Here is a 21,585-nt window from a genome sequence, read left to right on the forward strand (position 1 = left end):
CGATAATTCGCAAAGGGTACTTCCTCGTTCCCGTCCCACCGGCTCCCATTATTTGTCCACACCCACTCGACCCAGAAGAGAACCGCGTCGAAACGTCTGTTTGCTCCCCTCGATCGACTGCTGCTACTCGACGAGTATCATTTTCAGCGGTGTTCGAGAGCAGAGACACCGGGCAGCGATGTTCTTTTCGCTCCGCGAGGGTGGAGATCACGGGGCGCGAGGCGCCGCGTCGTCGCGTGCAAGAAAGCGACAGAAGAGTACTCGATAGTCGATACGCCGGCGGGGGGAGTTTCTGCTGAATTGACCGTTAACGCGTTATTAGGAGGTCGACGCATATATGCGTCGGGAGGAAGGGCTCGGCAGCCGGTGGAGCGCTTAAAACGAGAGAGGGCGCGCGGCCCCTCTTTCTCGCTCGCTCGCGAGCGTGCGTGTGTGCGGGATGCTCGCTAAGTGGTCCATTCAACGCTGCCTGACGGAATACATTACAGGAAGTGGCAGTTAAAAAACCTTTTCCCCCGGCGACCCCCCTGCACGGCATCTTCTGGGCCTCGTCTTTCATCGGGCGTAACGTAATTCTTCCCTTAATTCGAGCCGTTATTATACCCGCTCGCCGCGGCGGTGGCACGCGTTCGTTTCTTGGTCGGAACACGCTACCGGTTCCTCGACGCGATGGTCGGCGCGGCCACCGGTGACCGGAGCTTCTCAATAAAGCGGCCGCGACGACAAGACTAACGTCGGACGAGGATAAAGCGGGGCGAGCAAGTGGATAATAGCGTAACGCGAGAACCGTGATACCAAATTATTAATAAATAAAGGAAAAACCATCGCTACGGTAAACGATTCAATGGGCCGGGAACAAAGCGAGCCGGCTCGCGCGTCGAGCGTGTACGACCGAAGCCGATTACGTCTGATAATTGGCCGGTGTACAGAGGAAACGCGCGGCGCGGGCAAATATTGTCTTAGGCGGCCGGGAAGGAGCAGGCGACCGGTTCGTCTGGTTGTCGCCCAGTTTCCCACCTGCAGTTTTCCGTTTAACCCGTTCGCGTTGATTCTATTCTGTTCGTTGACCCGTCCGGTTCAGCTGTAACCGGCCCGGCAAAACGGATTACAAAACGCGCGCCCGGCTAATCCGTTCAACCCTTAAATCAACGAATCGAATTCGGAACAGCGACGCGGCCCGGTAATCGCGTAGGACGCGGAACGATCTTGTTACTCTGTGATTGGCGAAATTATACGGGAAAGGGTCGCGAGGTCCCGTTCAATTTACCGTTACGATCGCGTAAAGCTGCATGAAAACGCGTTAATTCACGAGCTGCAACGTCGACAGCGCGAGACTTTACGGCGGCCCCGTCGCTCGGGGATGAAGAGGACGTTCTTTTCCTCCTTCGCCGCTTCCCTTGATCCCCGGCCGCCCCCTCCCGACCATAAAACCGTAACCAATAGCGATCGGGAACCGCGGTGAAAAATTGTCGTTACCTTGCGGAGCATCTCCTCGAGCGACTCCATGTCCAGGGCGGGGTTGTTGTTCTCCGTGCGTACGGGCTGAACCATTTGTCACTGTTTTCCCGTCAAGCCAAAGTGGTAGTTTCCTGATCGCGCTATCCTTTCGGGGAAGATTCAGCTCTTGACCATCGCGCGAGCTCTTGGGAAAATTTCCACTTTCCAATCTCGAGCTCCGATTCGACGATTAGCGAATCAACTGCCCCTCCCAGTAGAAAAATTCATCGACGCGCGGCTGCGACGCGACAAGTCGGGCATTGTGACGGGGAACGACGGCCTAGGTTGTAAGTTGAACCGGTCGAATCTCTCCCCGAGGGATCGAGCGGATCGAAAAACGACTCGAGGAGAGATCGAAGACGCTGGAGACAAAGCTAGCGTCGCGGCGCGGGGTCAGCAGGATATATCTCCGGTTCGAGGCGGACTCCTATTTTAACCGGCGTATAAATTACGGACGGCGAGTCCCTCTCGGCTAAGGGCGACGGAGAGACGGGAGTCCCTCGTCTTTTTGGCGGTGCTTTCGAACTTTTCGTCGTGGCTCCGGGACACGCGAGTCCCGCGGGGAGAACGGCGCGGAAACGCGGGCAAAACGATCAGAGAAAAACCGGGCCGCGTCGACGATGGCGACCAAGACGACGAACAAGAAGGAGGAGACGATGACGAAGACGACGACGACGACGACGACGACGAAACGCGGCGTCGAGGGTGTTCGCGGCGGCGGCGGCGGCGGTCGGTCGCGCTCGACTATTTTCGGGCGGAGGATATTTTTAAGCGCCGAACGACCGATTTCCAGGAGAAAGAAGCGTCCCGTTTCCTGCCCCCGTCCTCAAAGAACACGAAGACGAGGAGGAGCAACAGTCGACGACCGTCACGGCCGATCGAGACGGAAAACGCGCACCGGCTGCGTCGTCTTCTTTCCCTTTCGCTTCTTCGTCCTCCTCCTCCTCGAGTTCTTTACTCCCCGGAGCGAGCTCGCTTCCGACTAATTGAGCCTGCCCACTGAAAAACGCGCCGCGGAATTTTCTTACCGACCCGCCTGCACCTCCTCAGACTACTCGGGCTGTTTCACTGTCCCGTGATTCCCAGCGTGTTAATGTGTTTTCCTTCGATCGCCGTTTCTCCGACTGCCCGCCCTCGACGAATTCGTTAGCGCGACGGACTCGGGGGTAATGGATCGAGTTACCTCTGCCGTTTTTCTCTCCGAACCGACCAGGATTGCGGAGGAAGGATCGAACGAGAAAGACTTTCGCGGGATCGTCGGCTGGCCGCGGTTAAGAGACAGTTGTCCATCTATCGAGGACAGTTACGCGAGTAGCCTCGGAATTCCTATGACGACCAACACTGAGAGGAATAGGGGAACGGAGAGTTCCTTCGCGGAACTCGTTCGTAAAATTCGATGGTAACGGCGAGCGACGTCTTATTAATTTCCTCGAGTAGTCGACTCGGTCCCCGATACACCCGCGACCCGGTTGTTTCGTTAATTACCGCGGGAACTCGAACCGAACCGACTTTTTCTCGGTTAATTTCCCACGAGAGGGCATCGGCGCGGTGTTTCGCCGGCGAGCGAATCGATTCGATTTCACGGATACGGGGAAGAGCCGCGCCGGGGCGAATGATTTTAATAAACAGGATTCGTCGGGCACCGTTCGACGATCGATCGGTTCTAAACCGAGGCGAAGCAGCTTCCCGCGCTCCGAGATCTCCGACGCGACGAGAATCCTACGACCGACCCGCGAATCACGCGACGCGGCGATGTTTGCCTTCGGAACGTTAACCGGCTGCGAGCGAATGAAATCGATTGGCCGGCCGTTCGAGCTGTATCGCGCGGGTGGCGGGGACGTGCAGGTGCGTCGGGAAACGGTTCCCGGTCGTTTTTTCAGTCCATTAATCGGAGACAATCGTCGGATAGGTGCCGACAGTCGATTCAACTCGGCGCGGCGCCGGGACGCACGGGAGTCTCGTAATAAACGGATACACGCTGAAAGGCTCGCGAGCGATAGTCGGAAGAGTCGGGCGGGGGCGAAAGGTGATTTCGCTAAACCGACGTTCCTTTTTGTCCATTTAACGCGCGCGCTTCGACGGTGAAAACCTCGTGTGCACTGGCTGGCCGAACGCTCGTCGCCGCTCTTCCACGGCCTCGCCCTCTCTCTCTCTCGCGCTGTTCGTCTCCCTATCGACTGATGTTCGTTTGAGCTCTCGACACGAGGCTAGGCCGGCCGCGTTTTATCTCGATCCTGTGATCAAAGCTTAATTGAAAAAGGGCCGGGGGTGGACGCCGACCCGGTGTCCCGACCGTCGCCGAATGGAAACTGATACCGGGGGCCGAATACGATCGACAATGCAAGCCTTTTTGCTCCCCCGTCGCGTCGTTGTACCTCGGTATTCGCGGCTCGGTTAAATCGAGAGATTGGAAGCCGCGGGAACTCGAACAGGAAATGGAGGATGAACGCACGAACCTATACGCGAACGTGTGTACCAGCGAATCGGCCGACGATGGACTGGTTGCGCAACCGAGCGCCGGATACTGCGATGCAATTTTCAGGAGCAACCGTGTGATGTCATTCGACGATTAACCGACAGTCGTCCGTCTTAATTCTTCACGTGGGACGCGTGTGCCGCCGCTAATACGGTCACCGTTACGGCGCTCGCCGATCGTCGAGGCCTCCGAGTCGCTCGGGAACGATCGCGAGAGAAAAATTAACGTCGAGTAGAATGCTCGGCGACCGAGTCTGCGACCGGGGGAAAAAATAACAAGTACAATGTACCACAGGCGGGCGAACAACGTATTACCCTCGCGCGCGCGTTTCTACGGGTCGCTCGAGAGAGCGCACCGTTTACGGCCGGTTCAAACGCGCATTATCGTTCGACAATCGGGAAAAAACGATAGAAGGAGGAAACGCTCGAGAGGGAGTCCCGTGTGTGCGCTCACCTGGCTGGGTCCTCGAAAGAATCGTCGGCTCAGCACGGCACACGCTCGAACGAGCGCACCTACTCTGCTAATTGGCTGCGAACTTGAGCCGGGTACCGATTAATTACCGGCTGCGAAAAGATCCCTTGATTTTTCTCGCTCGGCCGTGAGCCGTTTACCTGCTAATTAGTATCGTTGGCCGTGGGGGGAGGCCGCGCTAATTGTCTTAGCGGCGCCGAACCATCCGACGAGCGAACGCGCCGCGGCGATTCGGCTGGCAGACGCGCGCGCGGAGGGCTCCCGCGATCGCTGGAGAAGGCCCATTCGACGAACGCCTCTTACGGGGAAATCGACCGAGAGACCCGTCGCCCACGTCTCCGTCGTTCTTTCAAAGCCGCTCTAACGCATAGACTCTAGAGCTGTATCGGTGGGCCCGCGAGCCGTGAATCTCCGCGCGCGTAGATTCGTCGCAGCGGGGACGATCGCGGCGTGTGGGTGACCCGAGTGAAAGCTAGGCGTCGGGATGCGCCGACTTGCGTCAGTCATATAAATAGTGATACAGAGATACCAGTGTTCGACCTTCCTCCTCCCACTATCTAGTCGAATATACGTTTCCCCGATAAATTGACCGATAGACCGGCGTGTACGCGCGGCTCGGCCTGGTAAACGGTTCTAAACAATTCGTAAAATCGTCGGTCGCCGCGCGGGGAGGCGGCGTGGCCCGCGGATAAACGAATAAATTACAGCGAAAAGCACTCGGGCCAGCCACGAGGGTGGTCCGTTTCCCGCTCGAATCGGAGCGCATCGCTCGCATCGATTCCCTCGTTATTGCGCCGGCGGTCGCGTGTTCGGCTCTTCGAGTTCGCGCCTCGAGCGCGACGTTCCCCGCGTCGTTATCGTAACTTCATTAACTACGTGTTACCGAAACTCCGCAATTATGCGGCTCGAGCCGGCGCCGGGACCGCAATTTCCAATTAAAAACCGTTGGAACCGTCGATCCTCGGAACTAGAAGCGCCGGCAACGTACTCGCCGGCTTCTCCGCCGGTAATAACCAGGGAAATCTCGGCGACGATCGATCCCTCCCCGACGCCCCCGCGCGTTCCTCCGGGCCGATCAAACGGCGCGAGGCGAATCGGCCGGACGAAAGCGCGCCACTTCGAGCCGAGTGGCCTTCCGCGTCGGCGATATGGAGCAGTTTGCTCGATACGTGCCTCGCGATTGCCAATATTTAAACCACCTTTGATTCGCTAATCGCCGACCTTGTACCACTTTCCCTTCGAACTTGTCCCGACGATGCGACGTCCGAACTGGCGGCCGCGAGTTTGGAATCGCTTCGTGGGTCGATGGCGACGGGCTCGTTAACGCCGCCTTTCGATCGCTTATTCGAGGTCTTGGCTCCGTTATCGACTATCCGCGTAAACTAGTTAACATTCGCCGGACGATAACATCGAGGCGACCGTTTCGCCAAGTCGTGCTGCGAAGTAAATGCGACGTATTAGAATTGGAGCAGCGAAGGCGTTGAATCTGATGCGAGAACGGCGACAACCGGGTCTCGATCCATCGATCGAAAGCACCGAGCGATTCCAGGCGGTCTCGGTCGCCAGCGTTCGTCCCCAAACCCGAATATCCCCTTATCTTGGAGCACGTTCTCTGTACCGAGAGATCAACGAAGCATCTCCAAACGACACTGGACGTCGCGAAACACAGCGCGTTCACCGGCGACCGGTACTGTCCGTGCAGTCCACGCGGATCATGCCACGGCCGGTGTCCTCGGAGGGTGACGACGGTCAAGAGAGTATCAGTTCCTTCGACACTGATCACTGGACGAACCGCACGGGTCGCGGATCGAACGGGGAGCAGAGCGTGTGTCGTCTAATTGGACGTAGCACGGGTTCGTATCACTGATCACCGGACGCGCGCCTTGCGACGAGGGGGGCTCGCCTCGCAAGGACGAGCGGAAACGTCCATCGCGCGTCACGGAAGTGTCACCGCAGCCCACGCCGCGAGGAACGGGACGAGAGGTACGCCGGTAGCGGCAGCGGAAGTGACGGCAGTGGTGGGGACGGTTGATCGCGTGCCTCGCGAAAACTCGATGATCGATCGAACCTCGCTATAAACGACGCACGAACGGACGAACGAAGGACAGAGAATACGCGAGCCGCGTGCTGCTCCGGTCGCGGTTCACGGGCCACTGAGAGGGAAGTTGTGTTCTAGCCTTGTGTCGAGCCACCGGAGACAGAGGGAACTAGAGAGAGAGAGAGAGAGTGAGAGACCGTCAGGAAGGGAGAGAGAGGGGCGAAGCGTGCCGTACGTCACATGCGCGCTGTAACCCCAAACAAAAATGCCGGCTGTCCTTGTCGGACGAGTTCCAGCGGCGGAACGACGCTCGCTCGCCGACTAGCGCACTCTCTCGCAGCCTGCACCGTCAACAACAATAACAACAGCACGCGCGTCGCACGGGGATGCGGCGGATCACTGCAGAATACGGAAACGGGAGGTCTGCCAAACTGCACCGCAACCTCTCCGCTCCCTCCGGCTGTTCTGTTCGCTGACAGCCGCTCGTAATCACCTTTTTCGCACAACTGCGGCAACCTACGGGCCAGCGCGAGCCTCCGCCGCCCCGGCCACCTTCCCCCGACGATGGTTACGTAAGGAACACCGGGGATGATCGGGCTCCGCTGGCGTGGAACGGTTCCGGGAACACGGTTCCAGACAGCACCGCCCGCGGCCGTGTTTGACGCGCGAATCGCCGACTGACGGCAGTTACATCGGCCGGGTCTAACAGCCCCGCTGTGTTCGGGGAGCCCGTTTAATTGCGATGTCTACAAACGGACGGATATCCTACCTATTCGCTGGTTCAGCGGGAGCTCGTTTGATTGACTGTTTCTCGACGGACACTCACCTGGAACAGAAAGGAAAGGTCTACGGTTAGCGAGCTGGCCGACGTCGCGTTCGTTTTGGGGTTGGAGAGCGGCCTCTTCCTCCGCTACCTCCGGGAGGTCGGCGAAACGAAAAGTTGCTTTAGCCTTTGTGTCGTCGGACTCGTTCGAAATCTAGAAAAAACGCGTCGGAAGAAGCGACGATTCCGAGTACCGGATGCCAGACCCCTGGCGGCCGTAAAAGCAGAGCGGGGCGCGTTTAAAAGACTCGAGGGGCGCGGCTGGAGAACACGCTCGCGTCAAACGGCATTTCCTCGGCGGGGCATCGCGTAACGTTATTGTCCTGACGCGCGTTACCGCAAGAAAGCGATAGCGGGTCGGCTGAAGTGCGCGCGGCGCACTTGCCGCGCGAAAGCGAAAAGGAGGAAGGCCGCGTTTGATATTCGCTGGACGGGGTAGACGGGACGGAAACGTGGCCAGGTTGCGAGCGACCGGCTCGAGAGTCTTGGGGGAGACTCCTCGCGGGTATCCGCGCGTCACGCCGCGCCGGGCTCTCGGTTTCCGAGTGTCACTTTACGGCTGACAGCGACGCCCGCGAACCGATAGCGCCGCATAACCGGGTTTGCGCGCGACGACGACGACGATTCGACGGGTCTACCAGTCACGGAGGAACGCCGACTTCCGGCGAGAGGAGCGAACGGGAAGAGGGACCGATGCGAGCGTTGTTTCAATTTTAGAGCCGACAACGGCGGACACCGTGCGCATCGGAACTTCTCGAGAACTCGAGGCTGGTCGTTTCCTCGGACGGCTCTAATGGACGCAGAATTTACGGTTCGCTCGCTTCGAAGAGTCCGCGGACTTCCGCAGCTTCTGGAAAAGATAACGAGACGCTTCTGCGTTTTGGCACCGGGTTCGCGGTGCCGGCCGGCTTAATTCCCGCGGGCGATGAATTACGTGCGAATCTCTTAATCGCGGAAAGGTTTAACGAGCTCCGTAGACGCCGTAAATTCTCCCCTATTTCCAAATTATTCCGTCGGACGCGACGGCCACTTTTATTTGCGGCCGCGCGGCCGCGCGCGCTGACCGCCGACAATATTTCTGCGCGTCTTGGCAGTCCGAGGCGCGCGGCAACTGGGCCGGAAGTGTCCATTACGCGCGAGGAAAATTAAGTCCCGCGTATAATGGACTCTCCCGTGACCCATCCCTGGCGGCCCCGTGATCGACGCGACGATAAAATTCAAATTGCACGACGAGACGCGCGGTCTCGGTCGGAACGGAGACCTATCCAGACATCGGCGAACAGAGATCGGCTCGGATAGAGGCTCTCCGGAGATCGTACGCGGGGAAAGAATGGCCGCACGGATCAGTGAACCGAGACTCGAACTCCGATCCCTTCATTTTCGGAACGTATCCTTCGATTAACCTATCGTGTGCGCGCCGGTTCTCCTCTCTTTAATCCCGGTGTACGAGTAGCCGTTATCCGCAACAGCTCGATGCTCGTCCGAGCACGAAATACGAGGGACGGAGAGGCGGAGGCGCGAGAATTCCGCATCTGCCACGAGAAAAGGAATCGTTCGAATCGAGAAATCGCGCCAGACCCCGTGTTCATTCGGTCGAAGGGTTAGGGGCAGACTCTTTCATCTAATCCCGGTATCGAAGTAGCTGTCGGCCAAGGAAATCTATGTCTATTAAACGCAAACACCGTGCAGTCGACTGTTTGCGCCGAAAAGCTGGCCGATGGACAAAGTTTGTCCAACGTTGTTTCTCCCTTCGATGAACGTTCCGTTCCCAGTACCTATGCTCTCGGATTGATCGATATTCGACGATGACCGATAATTCAGCGAGTTCTATCGCGTTCCGAACGCTTCACGCTGGCCGGCGTACAAATCACGCGGGACCGTCCATGGAGACCGTGATCCCATCGATGGGGAGCCGCATCTTTATTTATGGCGCGTAGGGCAGTCGCTGGCCGGACAAGATGATCGTTCGGACCTAACAAAGTATCAATAAGCATTCGGGAAACTCGTCCCGAAGTCCGTGACTCGCGACGGGGATGCGTTCCCGCGGGAACCTCCGCTTTCAGGGTGCTCCGTCGTCGGCGAAAGCGTGCCGACGCGGCCCGTTCGAAAGATGATTAATCGATCCGATGGGTTAATTAGCCTGCGCGCGGTTTCATTAGAGAGGCTCTCGGCGGACGGTGGCTATGCCGGGAATTTTAGTGAAATTCCAGCCGGTTCCCGTTCGCTGCGCCGCGTCGCGCTGTGAATTTTGAGGGCCGCGCCCACGCGTCGTCACGCGTTAACCGGAGACTTTTTTCAATTACCGGGTCACCGAGGCGACGCGACCGCGTCGGCCGACGTCGCAATTATCGCGAGCGACTTCGCAACTGGGTCGAAAACGCGGCGAACGCCGCCAACTTTTCTCGAGAGAGAGAGAGAGTCTCTCGAAGCTTTTCCTAGCCTACCAAGTCACGGGTAGTTGTTCCGGAGACCGCAACAGCGAGCGGACGTAACAGAATCTGTTGCTCGAGAGGCGAATACCTAATGGAAATCGATTGTTCGCGGCGCAATTCGAAATTTGCCGAGAGAAAAGGCTGCCCGGCCAACCTCGGGAGCGCAGGAAAGAACGGACGTCCTCCCGCAGCCGCTTTTCACCGTTTCCACGCCGCATTGTTCCCGAACTTTCGCACCCCGGCGACAAAAGAGGCACGGACGCGCCGCGATAAGTCTCGATTCATCGAGGCGACGCGTCCCGAGACGGCCTTGTCGTCGACACGCAAAATACGCGAGTAGGAATCGCGTTTTTGTCCCTCGGCCGGGGAGAGCGGGCTCTCGGTTTCGCCCTTTTAAAGCCGGCCTAAGTGGATTTTCGGCAAGAATCAGCGATAAACTTGCTAGCCGGGGATCCCGGTCGCTCCCGGGACTCCCGGTGCACGCGAACCGAATCAATATCTAATTTCGCCGACTTTTGTCGTTGGCTGACGGCCGGACGAAGGGAGGCAGCCGCGAACAGGAAGGAAGGAAGGAGGAGCGCAGGCAGCGCGAACCTTGAATAGACGAGCGGGGGATGCTTCCTTCCGAATCTTTGAAACTCGATAAGGCGTGCGCCGGGAATCTCGGCGAGCCCGCATCGCTCCGAATCCGTCGACGGTTTTCAAACGCACAGTTCCCTTCTCGAAACACAGTAATAGCACGGTTCACGCTCGAGGTACGTTCCTAGAAGACAAAGCGTTGCGCGAAGCGGAGCGCAATGAGATCATCTCGGCGCGCGGTACACGGGAATCATCCGACTAAGAATAAACAAGCTTTACTTTTCTATCGACTCGATTTCAGCCGGTTTCCGAGGACGCGATCGCGCGGAATTCCATTGGACCGCCGTTAATTGTAGGCGGCGCCGAACGGGCAGTCGGCGTACCTTGAAAAATTTGTGTACCGTGGAGGCAAGTTTCAATGTTTCACTCGTGAACATCGCTACTCGATAAATCTAGATTGCTATCCAGCGTCGTCGTCGCTCGGGGGACGTGCATCGTTCCCAGCGCACACCGATATATCTGGCTATTCATAATTCTCCTTTTTTCGACAGACAAAACTGCTGGGTAACGACAAACACTGGCACGCCGGCGGGATGTTTACCATCGGGGGGCGGGGGTGAGAGTGGCCCGGTCGATTTTCAAAATCTCGCGGAAATAACCGGCGGAACGTAAACGGTGCATAATTTACTTCCATCTAGTTCGATAATTGGCGAACGCACGGACGGTTGACGGTAGTTACGAAGTTCGCCAGCGGGCTCGCGCGCGCGGCTTTAATTAAATTTCCGCGTATCCTCGCGCGTTCGTTCGTCGCCGCTCGTGCCCGCCGGATGCGACGCCCGCGTCGATTCGGTTAAAAACCGTTTCCGGGGAATCGTTCGTTGCCGTTATTATAAACAGAAATTAATTTCCCCGAAATTGCGAGAGGCTGGCGCGCACCGGAAACAGAAAACCCGAGGCGAACGGATGGAGTTTCGCTATCGCGTTTGCTATTCCGCGATGTCCGAAACGAACAGACGACGAACGACTCGGGGAGGAACAAAGAAGCTTCTAAATCGATGAGGGTGCGAGCGGACGGTTCGAACGCGTGGCGAACGATCCACGAATGATCCGATAGGGGGTAGTTCCCGATGAAATTTAATAACGACCCAGCGACGCGTTGGAAACGGCCTGGATTAATATCCCAGATAAGGCTAATCATCGCGGCGATCGTTACGACGAAGACGAAAACGTTCTCCTAAGCGGCTCGATTACCCTCGCGCGTCCCGCCCCCCCGATCTAAAGAGCCGGGGACCGCTCGATGAACGGGTCAGATAAGACCGAACGCCCCGCGCGACTCCTGATTTTTCCTTTCGCCCGGGAGATAAGCCGAGCTACCCCCGAACGCGAGTTTCCGCGGCTGGACACGGGGGTGCGTTTCGAGGGAAAGTCGCCGGCACGAGCTTGCGAATCCGCTCGGCGATTTGTCGACGCGTTTACGGCCGACAGCCAGCGATACCCGCGTCCCCGATCTCGCGGAATAGTTTCCGCCAGGCACGTCGCAGCCAATGACGCGCGCGCGTTGATAAATCATCCCTCCGTTCGGCTGCCGACGTCCTCGTTGTCATAGCAATAATCTGTTCCACCCGTGTATCCAAAAGTCGCGACTACTTTCTCGCGCTCCGCTGCTCGTCGACCATTTCTCCTCCCCTCGTTCTTTTCTTTTCGCTTCCCCGTCGCTCGCGTTTTCCGCGGTTTTCTTTCCCGTTTAGCGAACCGGAGGGGAGGAACCATAGAAACGCGGGAAGAAGGAACGAAACAGTTCGGGGAGCGAGGTAGGCATTAACGAACGCGCGTAATTGCCACGAACGCTTAGAATTTAGGTGCAACTGGTCCCGGTGGCTCGTTAACCGGAATCCTCGAGCGCGTCCTTTAGCTTGTCGTAATCTCTGCAAGAGGTCCGAACAGGAATAACGAGGCACCACCGGGGGCGGAGGGGAACGGCGAAATCGATAGAATTAATGACTCTGCGGCTGTGTAGCGAGTAATATTATCCTCCGTGCAACGGGGCTGCGGCGTCGTGGGTTTCTGTGTGCTTGTTACAGGGAACTTCCGCTCGATCGATTCGCGTCCACGATTTCTCCGAAATCCCCCGCTCGTTCTCCGCGGGGAAAACGGCGTAATCTTCTCCGCGTAAGTGGCACGGTCGTTTGAAAACATTTCTACGATCCGCCCGCGTGCCTCGCGCGTCGAGAGATTCGAGAGGAACGCGGCGCGGCCGGACGAAATCCGTGAAATTCGGTCAGCGAGGCCGACGGGGAGCGGCGGAACGTGAAACGTAACGAACACGTCATTTACTCCCGGCAGAAATTTACATTCGCCGTCGGTGCGCGAACGTGGCCGCGGAAACAATAAACAAAAAGCCGGGCAACGTGTAAATATTAACGTGAGGGGGATGAAGTATCGCGGGCGGCGGAATGATCGTCATTGTTCCGGGCGCGGGTACTCGAACATCGAGAATAGAGGGTCGTTCGCGAGCCGACGGCGGGGTGGGCACGACGAGAGGCCCGTTCCCATTTAGTCGTTCGTTCGCCAACGATTTCTCGATTACACCGCTCTCCGCGCCTCGTGCTCGTCGCGCGCGAGCTTCCCGGGTACATTAACGGGCCACGGTGATCCGCCGCTCGGGAAACGCTCGCGGCCGCTTTATTGCTCCGGGTATTAACAATTTAATGCGCCGGAATGAAAGTCGCCCGACGATCGGGAAATTACGGGGGAGGGGCGCGCGACGGATGTAACGGCGGAATTAAAAAGCGAGGCAGCGATTGGAAATTCGATTTCGAGGCGAGTTCCGAAGATAAAACGACAAAGTGGACGTCGGGGCGCGATGATCCAACGATTCCCGAAGAGAATCGATCGTACGTTATCCCTGCGCCAATTAAACCCTACGTAACTGCTCGTACGTTCCCGGTATTACTTTAATTACCCGGCGAATCCAATATTCCGCGCGCTCCCGTGTCGAATATCCAATTACGAACGGTGTACCGCATTCGATTTGTCAATAGTAGTCGCGTTTCGACCCTACGCGCAAGTTCCCCGGGACAGGAATCAACCCCTAAAGAGCAAACACGACGGTCCCGATCTCTCCTAAGCCCCGAACGGCTCGGCGTTCGTCAGGGCCGTGCCCGCAGCGGCGATTCCTGCAGCTCGATCGAATATTTAAGCGCGCCGCGTGTGCGGAGGCCGTGCCCTTTTCATCCCCCGGACGCGCGCCCGAGGAGTTCCGTTCGCCGCGGCGAAGGAAGAAGCTACCCTAATAAAAACTGCATCGCAACGCGTCGCCCCGCGCTATTTAGGGGAATCACGAGGACCGTGTATCGCGTGTAAACGATACCAGCAGGAACCGACCGCACGAAATCCGCGGTCGCGGCGGCTACGAGCCGCGCCGGCTGGAAACCCTCCTCCTCTCGCTCGCACTGCGGCGTTCTCTCCCTCCGCTCCTCGGGGAATTCGCGGCGGCTGCTCGGCACCGGTGGCCCATCCTCGGGAATCCTGGTTCCCAATGACACGCCATTCGTGTCAGTACTAATCCGGACTAAGGAGGTTGAACGTAGGATCGTGGCCATTAATTCAAGCTACCCTCCGTGGCGAGCGCCACGGCCACCGCAAACAATTCTACGTCCTCCCTCTTCGGTTAGGTATCGGCGTATTCTCTCCGGTCCCGGTCCGCGCTACACTCGAGGAGGACCATCGTCGAGACCGGGAATGAACGGTCACAGTACCCGAATTACCTCCCGGCGCGGCGATTTCCCGGCGAAATCCTCGCTCGAATGGGAGAACCGCGCGCGGAAATCTTCCCCTTAGCTGCTTCGCGATCTCGTTCTCCTCTCGAACTAACGGCCGGAGGAATCTTAACGACGCGATCGCTTGTACCGGCGCATCCTCTTTTCTTGCCGCTCCGAGACGACGAGCTGGGAACAGAATTCGAGACGGTTCGACGCGATCGGTCCGTTTACCGGGCAGCTCCTAAATGTACGGCGCATCGATATCGAGCGTTAAGTGGTCGCGGGTCGAGAATGACGAACGCGCGGCGCCGTGTCCAATTTACCGTGTCGAATTCGCTCCATCGTTCGCACAGGACGCCGCGTCATTTACCGTGAATTATGTTTGCCCGGGACTGGCTGGCGTGCTGCGTGGATCTCGTTCGTCTTAATTCGAGCGGGGAATGCGCCTGTACGTGTGTGCGTGCGCTGGTTTTCGCGCGGTCGGGCTAAAGGGAGCGTAACGGTGTAACCGATCGAGCGATCAGAGACCGAGAAAAATCCGCGAGGAATCCCTCCACGGGGCTTTGGCCGGCGAGCGCTTATCCAATCGCGGTGGAACGCGCCGTGACACCGGCACAGGGAAGGGGAGAAACCGTCGGGTGGAGGGGGATGATGAATTGCCGCGGGAACCATCCATCATTGTCGTAAACAGCGAGAAGATCACGGGGAGCAACCCTAAGCTGCACCGGCGCGGCCTCTCGCTAAGATAATTACCGGCACCTTCCAATAATAACCCCGGCAGTCTGTTAAGTATTATCGTACGATTTCGTCGGGACGCGCACCGACCTCATCCGGTGAACCGTAACGACTTTATAAACCAGCCTGCGCGAGGGTTGCTGCGTTTTACGGCTACACTACGAAAATCTTCCAGGGGATCCGATGGAACGCGAACGATTTCAACGATCGCAGGGACACGGCTGTTCGATCGACATCGAAATAACCAGTTACTTAAATAAATTGGAATATTTGCTAACAGCTATCGCGTCGAACGATCGATAATCGAAGCGTTCACGAATTCCACCAGATATTTACTCTCCGTTTCGCGCGTTGTAACGCGCCGCGATAAACGCCTCCCCGTTAATCGCGACGTGCTCGGAATTCGATTTCCGGGGCGGTTTTCGAGCCCCGCTTAATCGTCCCGATCGAGGAGCTTCGACTTCCTGGATGTGTATCTTGGAAAAGGGAAGATTGCGTAACCCAGCGCTATCCGACATCCCGCGAGGCGAGACTCCGGGTTGCGCCGTCTCGGCACGGGCAATATTTCACCGGTGTTTTCCGAGGAGGAGGCGTGTACGCCGGGGGACAGGTAAGAGACGGCTCGCGAGCGCGGCGGCACGGAACCGCGGCGGATGCAACGAGCGCTGACAATATGACTGTAAACCCGTCGTCGTGGCCGCGATCTTCGTTATTCCGGCGCTATTTTCGCCGGCGTTTCCGGCGACGGGAACCAGTATACTCCCGGTGAATCACCGGCCAGACAAGTGGAAACCCATGCGTAGGTACAAAGCGAGCGGCGAGGAGGAGGGCGGCGTGGGCGTGCTTTTATTATCGTGTCATCCGTAAGTGCAGCCTCTGCGGGCTTCTGTCTCTCTCCGGCCTCTCGGCCGCGGGGACTTTCGATTCGCAACAATTCGGCCCGTAGGAAGGTGACGTCCGACGCGTGCGTCAACGGAGACGCGAAAGGAAGAAAGACGGAGCGATAGGATTTCTTTGAGGTTCGATTTCACGCGATCAGTTCGACGAGCTGGAACGCGTCGCGGAGTTTCTCGAGATTTTCCGACATTATCACAGAACCGTGGAAATAACGCGAAGTATTCGCGCGTTTTCATTGCTCAGCGGAAATTTGTCGCGACGAGCCGAGCAAAGCGCGAACCGTCGAGCACGTCGCGCGTCCCGTCGGTGCCGGGTACGTATTCTTTATTCGCCGGGTATCGGCGAGAGACGAGAACTAAATCCGACGCGTTTCACGGCGAGCCGTAACGAGTGCCCTCCTCCGCGGCGGACAGCCGCGAACCATTACGCGCGGACGGGTATACGGCAAGTTTTTAATTAACGCGTTAATGCACTCGTCGCCGCGCGTACGAGCCTCGTAATTTCGGCCGCGTCAACGTTCCGTCGTAAAGCCGGCCGGGTCCGTTGTAACGGCCGAATAATTCCGCGGAAAGAAGACGTCGGGTTTACGGTGTAACGGTCACGGGAACGTCACCGGGCCCGTAATTAAACTTATCATAGGCATTTGTTACGGGCTGTAATAAACCCTTCGGTATCAACGACAAAGTTGCGGCCGCGACGCGGTTTTACGAGCCGCGCGGCGCATTTGCAACGAGCGACACCTTGTAACTGCGAAAGTAGAAGGTGAAGAACGAGGTGGACGAACCGGCGAGTTCCAGTCGTTGGTGCGTTCGTAGAACCTCGAGATGCCAGGTAATTTTGGAACTCGACGCTATCGCGTAGAGGTGTCGGATCTCTAAGAGTTCCACAAAGTTCACAATTGTTCCTATTTTACACAACTGTGAACGTACACGAATCGGTAGACGTAGAAAAATGGTACGGCTCGAATTCTGTCCAGCTGAAACAGCCATTCGTTGGGCCGAGCGTCGTTAAGAATCGGCGGCGGCCGATTCACGCGCGGCTACCGCTTTTAATTGGGCACGACTGGAGAACGGAGGAACAAAAAGCCGAGCGGCGAGGTAGCGACCGCGGCGCGTATCGATGCAACAATTACCGGCGGGAATTCCTCGTGAAAAGCGAAAGCGGCGAGGAAAAACGGGCCGCGGCGCGGCGGGAGGAGGATCGCGGGGGCGGCGGAGTCGCGTTCGCAGACCGACGTCGGTCTAATTTATAAATAGCGCTGCCGGGAACGGACGCCGGTAGTTAATAAGCCCTCGCCGCGAACGTCACGGCGAGCTGCGATCGTCGATCCAGAGGCTGGATCGATTCGAACGGGAAAGGTCTCCTCTCCTCGCGGCGACCCGAAAGCCCCGACGAATTCCGCTGGATGGTCGAACGCCGATAAAGCCGGGAGGCGACGAAGGAGCACGGAGAGACGGTCGGTCCGACAATGCTCGACGCGTTCTACTCGGCCGCGTTGAGAGTACAGTCACGGTCCGACCGGAAATGGGAGCGTCATTTAGATCCATTTGCAAAACCCGGCCCTGCTCCAATTTCCCTCCCCCGTCCCGTCCGGCGCGCGAGATACTACGCGTAAAACGGAGACAGTCCGGAAAATGGGACGAAGGGAGGTCGACGGGGGTGGAACGGGGAACCGGGGGAAAGAGGACGCGCCGCGAAAGAGGAGGCTAATCTGGAGGAACTGAATTTTTCAGGCATCGATTTAAAAAGTGCGCTCGTTCGAGCCACGCCGGGGTGAAAGTCGGTTACGAGAGGTTCCGCGCGGCCGGCTGGCACGACGCTCCTCTTCCCTCTAGCCGAGGGAATCCTCGGGTAACCGTTCGCCGCCGGCACCGAGGGAGGGAGGGATTTTCACTTTACGATTCTCTCACCTAATCCGCCTAAAGGTCGCTCGTAAGCGAGAAGGTTCGTTCGTGACGGGTAGGACGATTGGATGGGACTCTCCCGCGCGCGGCGTTCTCCTCCGACGTTCTTTTCCTCTCGCGCGTGTGCCCCGCCAACCGAGGCGGAGTCCGAGCCGCGATATTTTCCCTCGGTTTTATTGCATCGTAATTGCGGAATTGTCCCGAGCGGAGGGCAGCCTTACAGTTCCGCCGGTTACCAGCCGGAATATTCTTTCTCCATTCTTCCCGTCTCCACCCCGCGACGCCGCTTCGCTCGTCCGGCCGGCAGTTTTCCATTCGTCGCGTTTCGCGCGAACACCCTTTAACGAAACGTCGCCTTTACGTTCGACGCGTCCACGGAACGTATCAATTTCACCGGCGAGCCAGCCATCCCCCGGAAAATGGAGACCCCGCGAGCGAACGCTGGCTCCCTTTGATGTGGAATTTTCGGGGACGGATCGACGCGGTTTCCCCGCTAATGGAAGGGAACGCGCGTCGCGAATATCAATTTCCACCGAGCGTCGATCTCTCGCGTTTGTCCCGCGTCTCGTTTCGATCCTCCCGTTTCTAAATGAAAAACATGTGGGTCTCGGGAAACAACCGGGCGAAACGACAGAGGCGCGCATCGATCGCGGCCGCTATTTACGCGCGCGCTCCCGGGAATCCTGAAAAGCGGAGCGGAACACCGCCGCGAATTACATTTTTTTTTCCTCTCTCCGCTTTCCTGTTCGCGCTTTCCGCCGCGCGACAATTTCTCATTTTCGCGGGCGCGCTCGAGAACGTACTAATTAAAATTCTTGCGCGAAGAAAGGACCGCGGGGCCGAGAGAGTGCGCCGGCCGAGGAAGAAAGAAAGGCCGGGAGTGCCGCGAGCCGGAACGCGCGAGGAAAATGAGGCTGCCGCCGGCCCAGGGTTTCCGGGCGCGGATGTTAATAGCGGTCGTTCGATTCCAGCGGCTCGCAAATTTCGAGAGTCGCGGCGCGCGCGGGGGCGATCGATCGCTTCGCTCCGCGTCGGCTCGTCGAGAACTGGAAGTTTCGACGAGGAAGAAACGAACCGGGGCGAAGAGGAAAGGGGGTAGGTATCGTCATCGAAAACGTTGTTCCCGGAGGAACGAAAATAAAAGAAAGTTGCGCTAGATTAGGAAACTTGGCCGGAGAAGCTGCAGGCCGAGATAGAAAAGTTTCATCGATATTTCCGTTCGACTCGTATTCGAGAGCTCCTTACGGTGACGCACACCTGTTCGACGGGCCGCCGCGTTGTTTCCAGCATTGAATTAACTCGGAACAATATATCGCCGGCATTGTGTGCCGAGCGCGGCGTTGAGCTTCCGTAGCGCTCGGCTACTTCATTTATCAAGTTAAACAATGGACCGGTTCACCCGGCCCGAGGCTATCAGCCCTCTTCGGGATTTCCAGTGGAAATCTCTTCGGCGCTTCGCCCTTCGCTCGCACACTCTCGACTCCCCCGGCGCGGTCTCGTTTCCCCCGTTTCTCGCCGTTTCTTTCTGACCATCTGCCGGCGCGCGATCCCCGTTCCGCGGCGCCCGTCAGATTTTCCACGGGAAACACGCGGGGCGGCGAGGGCGAGCCGTTTTATCGCAACCCCCGACGGTGTACCCGGATCCCGCGAAGGATAATCAAAACTGCCGGCGCCGGTGATCTTATTGGAGAACGCGTTAGCTGCCCGGCACCGTTGGGTCGGCGTCGTTTCATGAAATTCTAACTCAATTTCCGACTGGTTCGCTGGCCAACGAGCTCCTCGTCGTAATCGCGGATTCATTTTCGGAAGAACGAACTTCTTCTCCGACCGGCGAGCGACGAGAGCGTCCCAATTGCTTGGACACAATAACGACGAGGAAATTGAAGCTGCATAATCAACCGATACCGTTCATCCTGTCGAACGTCGAGCAGCTTCTCTCCGGCGCGTCAAGCGACAGAAGCTCCTGGCGCGAAGCCTCGAGATCGATTCCCGATCGTCGCGGAACCCCGTCCGCTTCTTGCTCGGTGGAACGAAGAACAAAGAGCAGTCCGGGACTTTGAGCTGCGCGTAAACACCTCCCGCGATCCGAGATACGGAGCAGGAACAAGAAGCGGTCGGGACTGGAGACAGTGGACGCCTTCGTTCCGTTATTCTCGGTGAAAGGGTAGGCGGCCGGGATCGAGGAACCACGGCCGCGGTCTCCTCTTATTCAGAAGTGTGTTCCTTGGAGGCGAGCCAGGCCTGTATCGATAGACTTTCATTGAATCGGGCCACGTTCAATTAAACGCGGGTAACGAACCGTGGAATTAGAGTGGAGCTATAACGCGATAACACGCGCGACGTGAACGGCAGGCGAATCGCGCGAAATTTAGTACTGTAATCCGGCCCGGGGACGCCTTCTTCGCCGTCGTTCCGCCGGGATGTGATTTAACGGTCGATGAAACTCTTGTTTATCGCGACCTGGTGCGCGACGCGCTTCCGTCCTCGGGCTTTTCCTCGTTTTTCCTTGGTCCCTCGCCTTTACGGCCGAAATTTCCCGGTTTTTTCGTCTTCCCTGGTCTTTACGGTCAAATTTCCCGCCGTCCCACTTTCCCCGGGCGGCCGCGGAGCCGGGACATCCTGCGGGATAGCCGATTCCCGGCGAGCGTTCCGGCCGGCTCGCCCTTTTTACGCCCGGAGATCCGAACGAACGAGCAAGAAGGAAACTTAACGCCTCGAAATCCGCGGCGAATGGACCTTTCCCCGACGTCTCCGCCGCGGACGTTGTTATCCCGCCGTTCTTATCGGACACGGTCCACCGTTCCACCTTCCTCCAGCGTCCGACTGTTTACGGAAGAAGAGAGAATTATGTACCGTAATCTTTCCCCGCTTTTTAGCAAGTGCTTCTCCGCCCTTCCGTCCCCGGCAATTTACTTTTTCGCCCGGTCGTGAACGAGCTTTATCCACCTTCACGGTCCCCGTAACCGGATAAAGACCGCGGACCGCGCCGCGGGGACGGAAAACGCTCGCGTTTTTACCGGCGCGACGTCGGCTCTTGATCGCGGCCGATCTACTTACGCTCTTACCGCGGCGAAGAGGATTACGAAAGTTCGCCGTAAGTAGTGCCCGGGGAGGAAAGGAGGAGAACGGCGGAGAGCTCGATCATCGATTCAACGGCGAAGTTACATCTGTTCCGACTTTTAATCAATTCGACCACTTTCCTCGCCGCGCGAGATAAATCCTCCCGTCCCGGTCGCTACCGCATCGGATCCCGGTTCCCGGGAGCACGGGAGATCATTGCGGAAAATTCAGCAGCCGGAGATAACGTTCACTCTTCCTGAATCACGATCGGCCCAGAGGAAAAGAGATTTTCCCGGGAACCGGCGGCACGCTATCGGCCGAGATTTCCCGGCTCGGGAAGACCCCAGGCCCTAATCTCGCCGTTAGTATAAACTACCCCAGCTCGCACCTCCGACGATGCCCTCGTTAACCGTAGAACCATCGCGCTCGTTCCGGCCGGCCCTCTTTCGAATTTCTATTTCCTCGATTAAGACGCCGGCTCCTCGAAGAACCGGTCCTCCTCTCGGTTCCGTTCGCTCGCGCGTTCTCCGCTTAGACGGAGGGGTGAAACAATTAAAGCAAGAGGTGTTCGTCCGATTTCACAAATTTATATCGGCAATTTTCAGCGGCGCGTTTAATCGCCGCGACCCGAAAGAAATTGGCGAACGTGCGGAGGAGAAGAAGCGGGGACGCAATTCCGGAAACGCGCGGAGCGCGAGTGTTTTACGAAACGAACGTCTACTTTGCGAGCGCAATCAAGGGAGGATTAGAGGCCGGTGCTTCCGTGGATGGAACTGCGGATCGATTAGCCGTTCGGGGCACGCTTCCGGCTTTGCGACCGCGATTACGGGGCTACTCGCGACGCGTAAACAGCCTCCGGAATAATTGAACGCTCCGGGGCGAGGGAGCCGAGCGGACGTTTACTCGGGAATG

General features: G+C 57.9%; 1 protein-coding gene across 15 annotated transcripts in view; it reads right to left on the reverse strand.

The window, feature by feature from the left end:
* The window catches only part of LOC116428385 (uncharacterized protein CG43867), a 98,641-nt gene that overhangs the window by 35,455 nt on the left and 41,601 nt on the right, over window positions 1-21,585 (reverse strand). Inside the window, exons 1-2 of one of the 15 annotated variants that reach the window (XM_031979990.2) lie at window positions 6,063-6,819; window positions 1,477-1,642 (exon numbers count right to left, since the gene is read on the reverse strand). The exons of 11 other annotated variants lie outside the window; for them this stretch is intronic. In XM_031979990.2, the coding sequence (XP_031835850.1) occupies window positions 1,477-1,551 (75 nt within the window). In that variant the 5' untranslated portion in view covers window positions 1,552-1,642; window positions 6,063-6,819. Of the gene's footprint in view, window positions 1-1,476; window positions 1,643-3,953; window positions 6,820-21,585 lie in introns of those variants that run through there. 3 more of the 15 variants (XM_031979991.2, XM_031979989.2, XM_031979988.2) reach the window with 3 other exon arrangements.

The sequence above is a fragment of the Nomia melanderi genome, chromosome 12, assembly GCF_051020985.1.
Source record: "Nomia melanderi isolate GNS246 chromosome 12, iyNomMela1, whole genome shotgun sequence".
NCBI lineage: Eukaryota > Metazoa > Arthropoda > Insecta > Hymenoptera > Halictidae > Nomia > Nomia melanderi.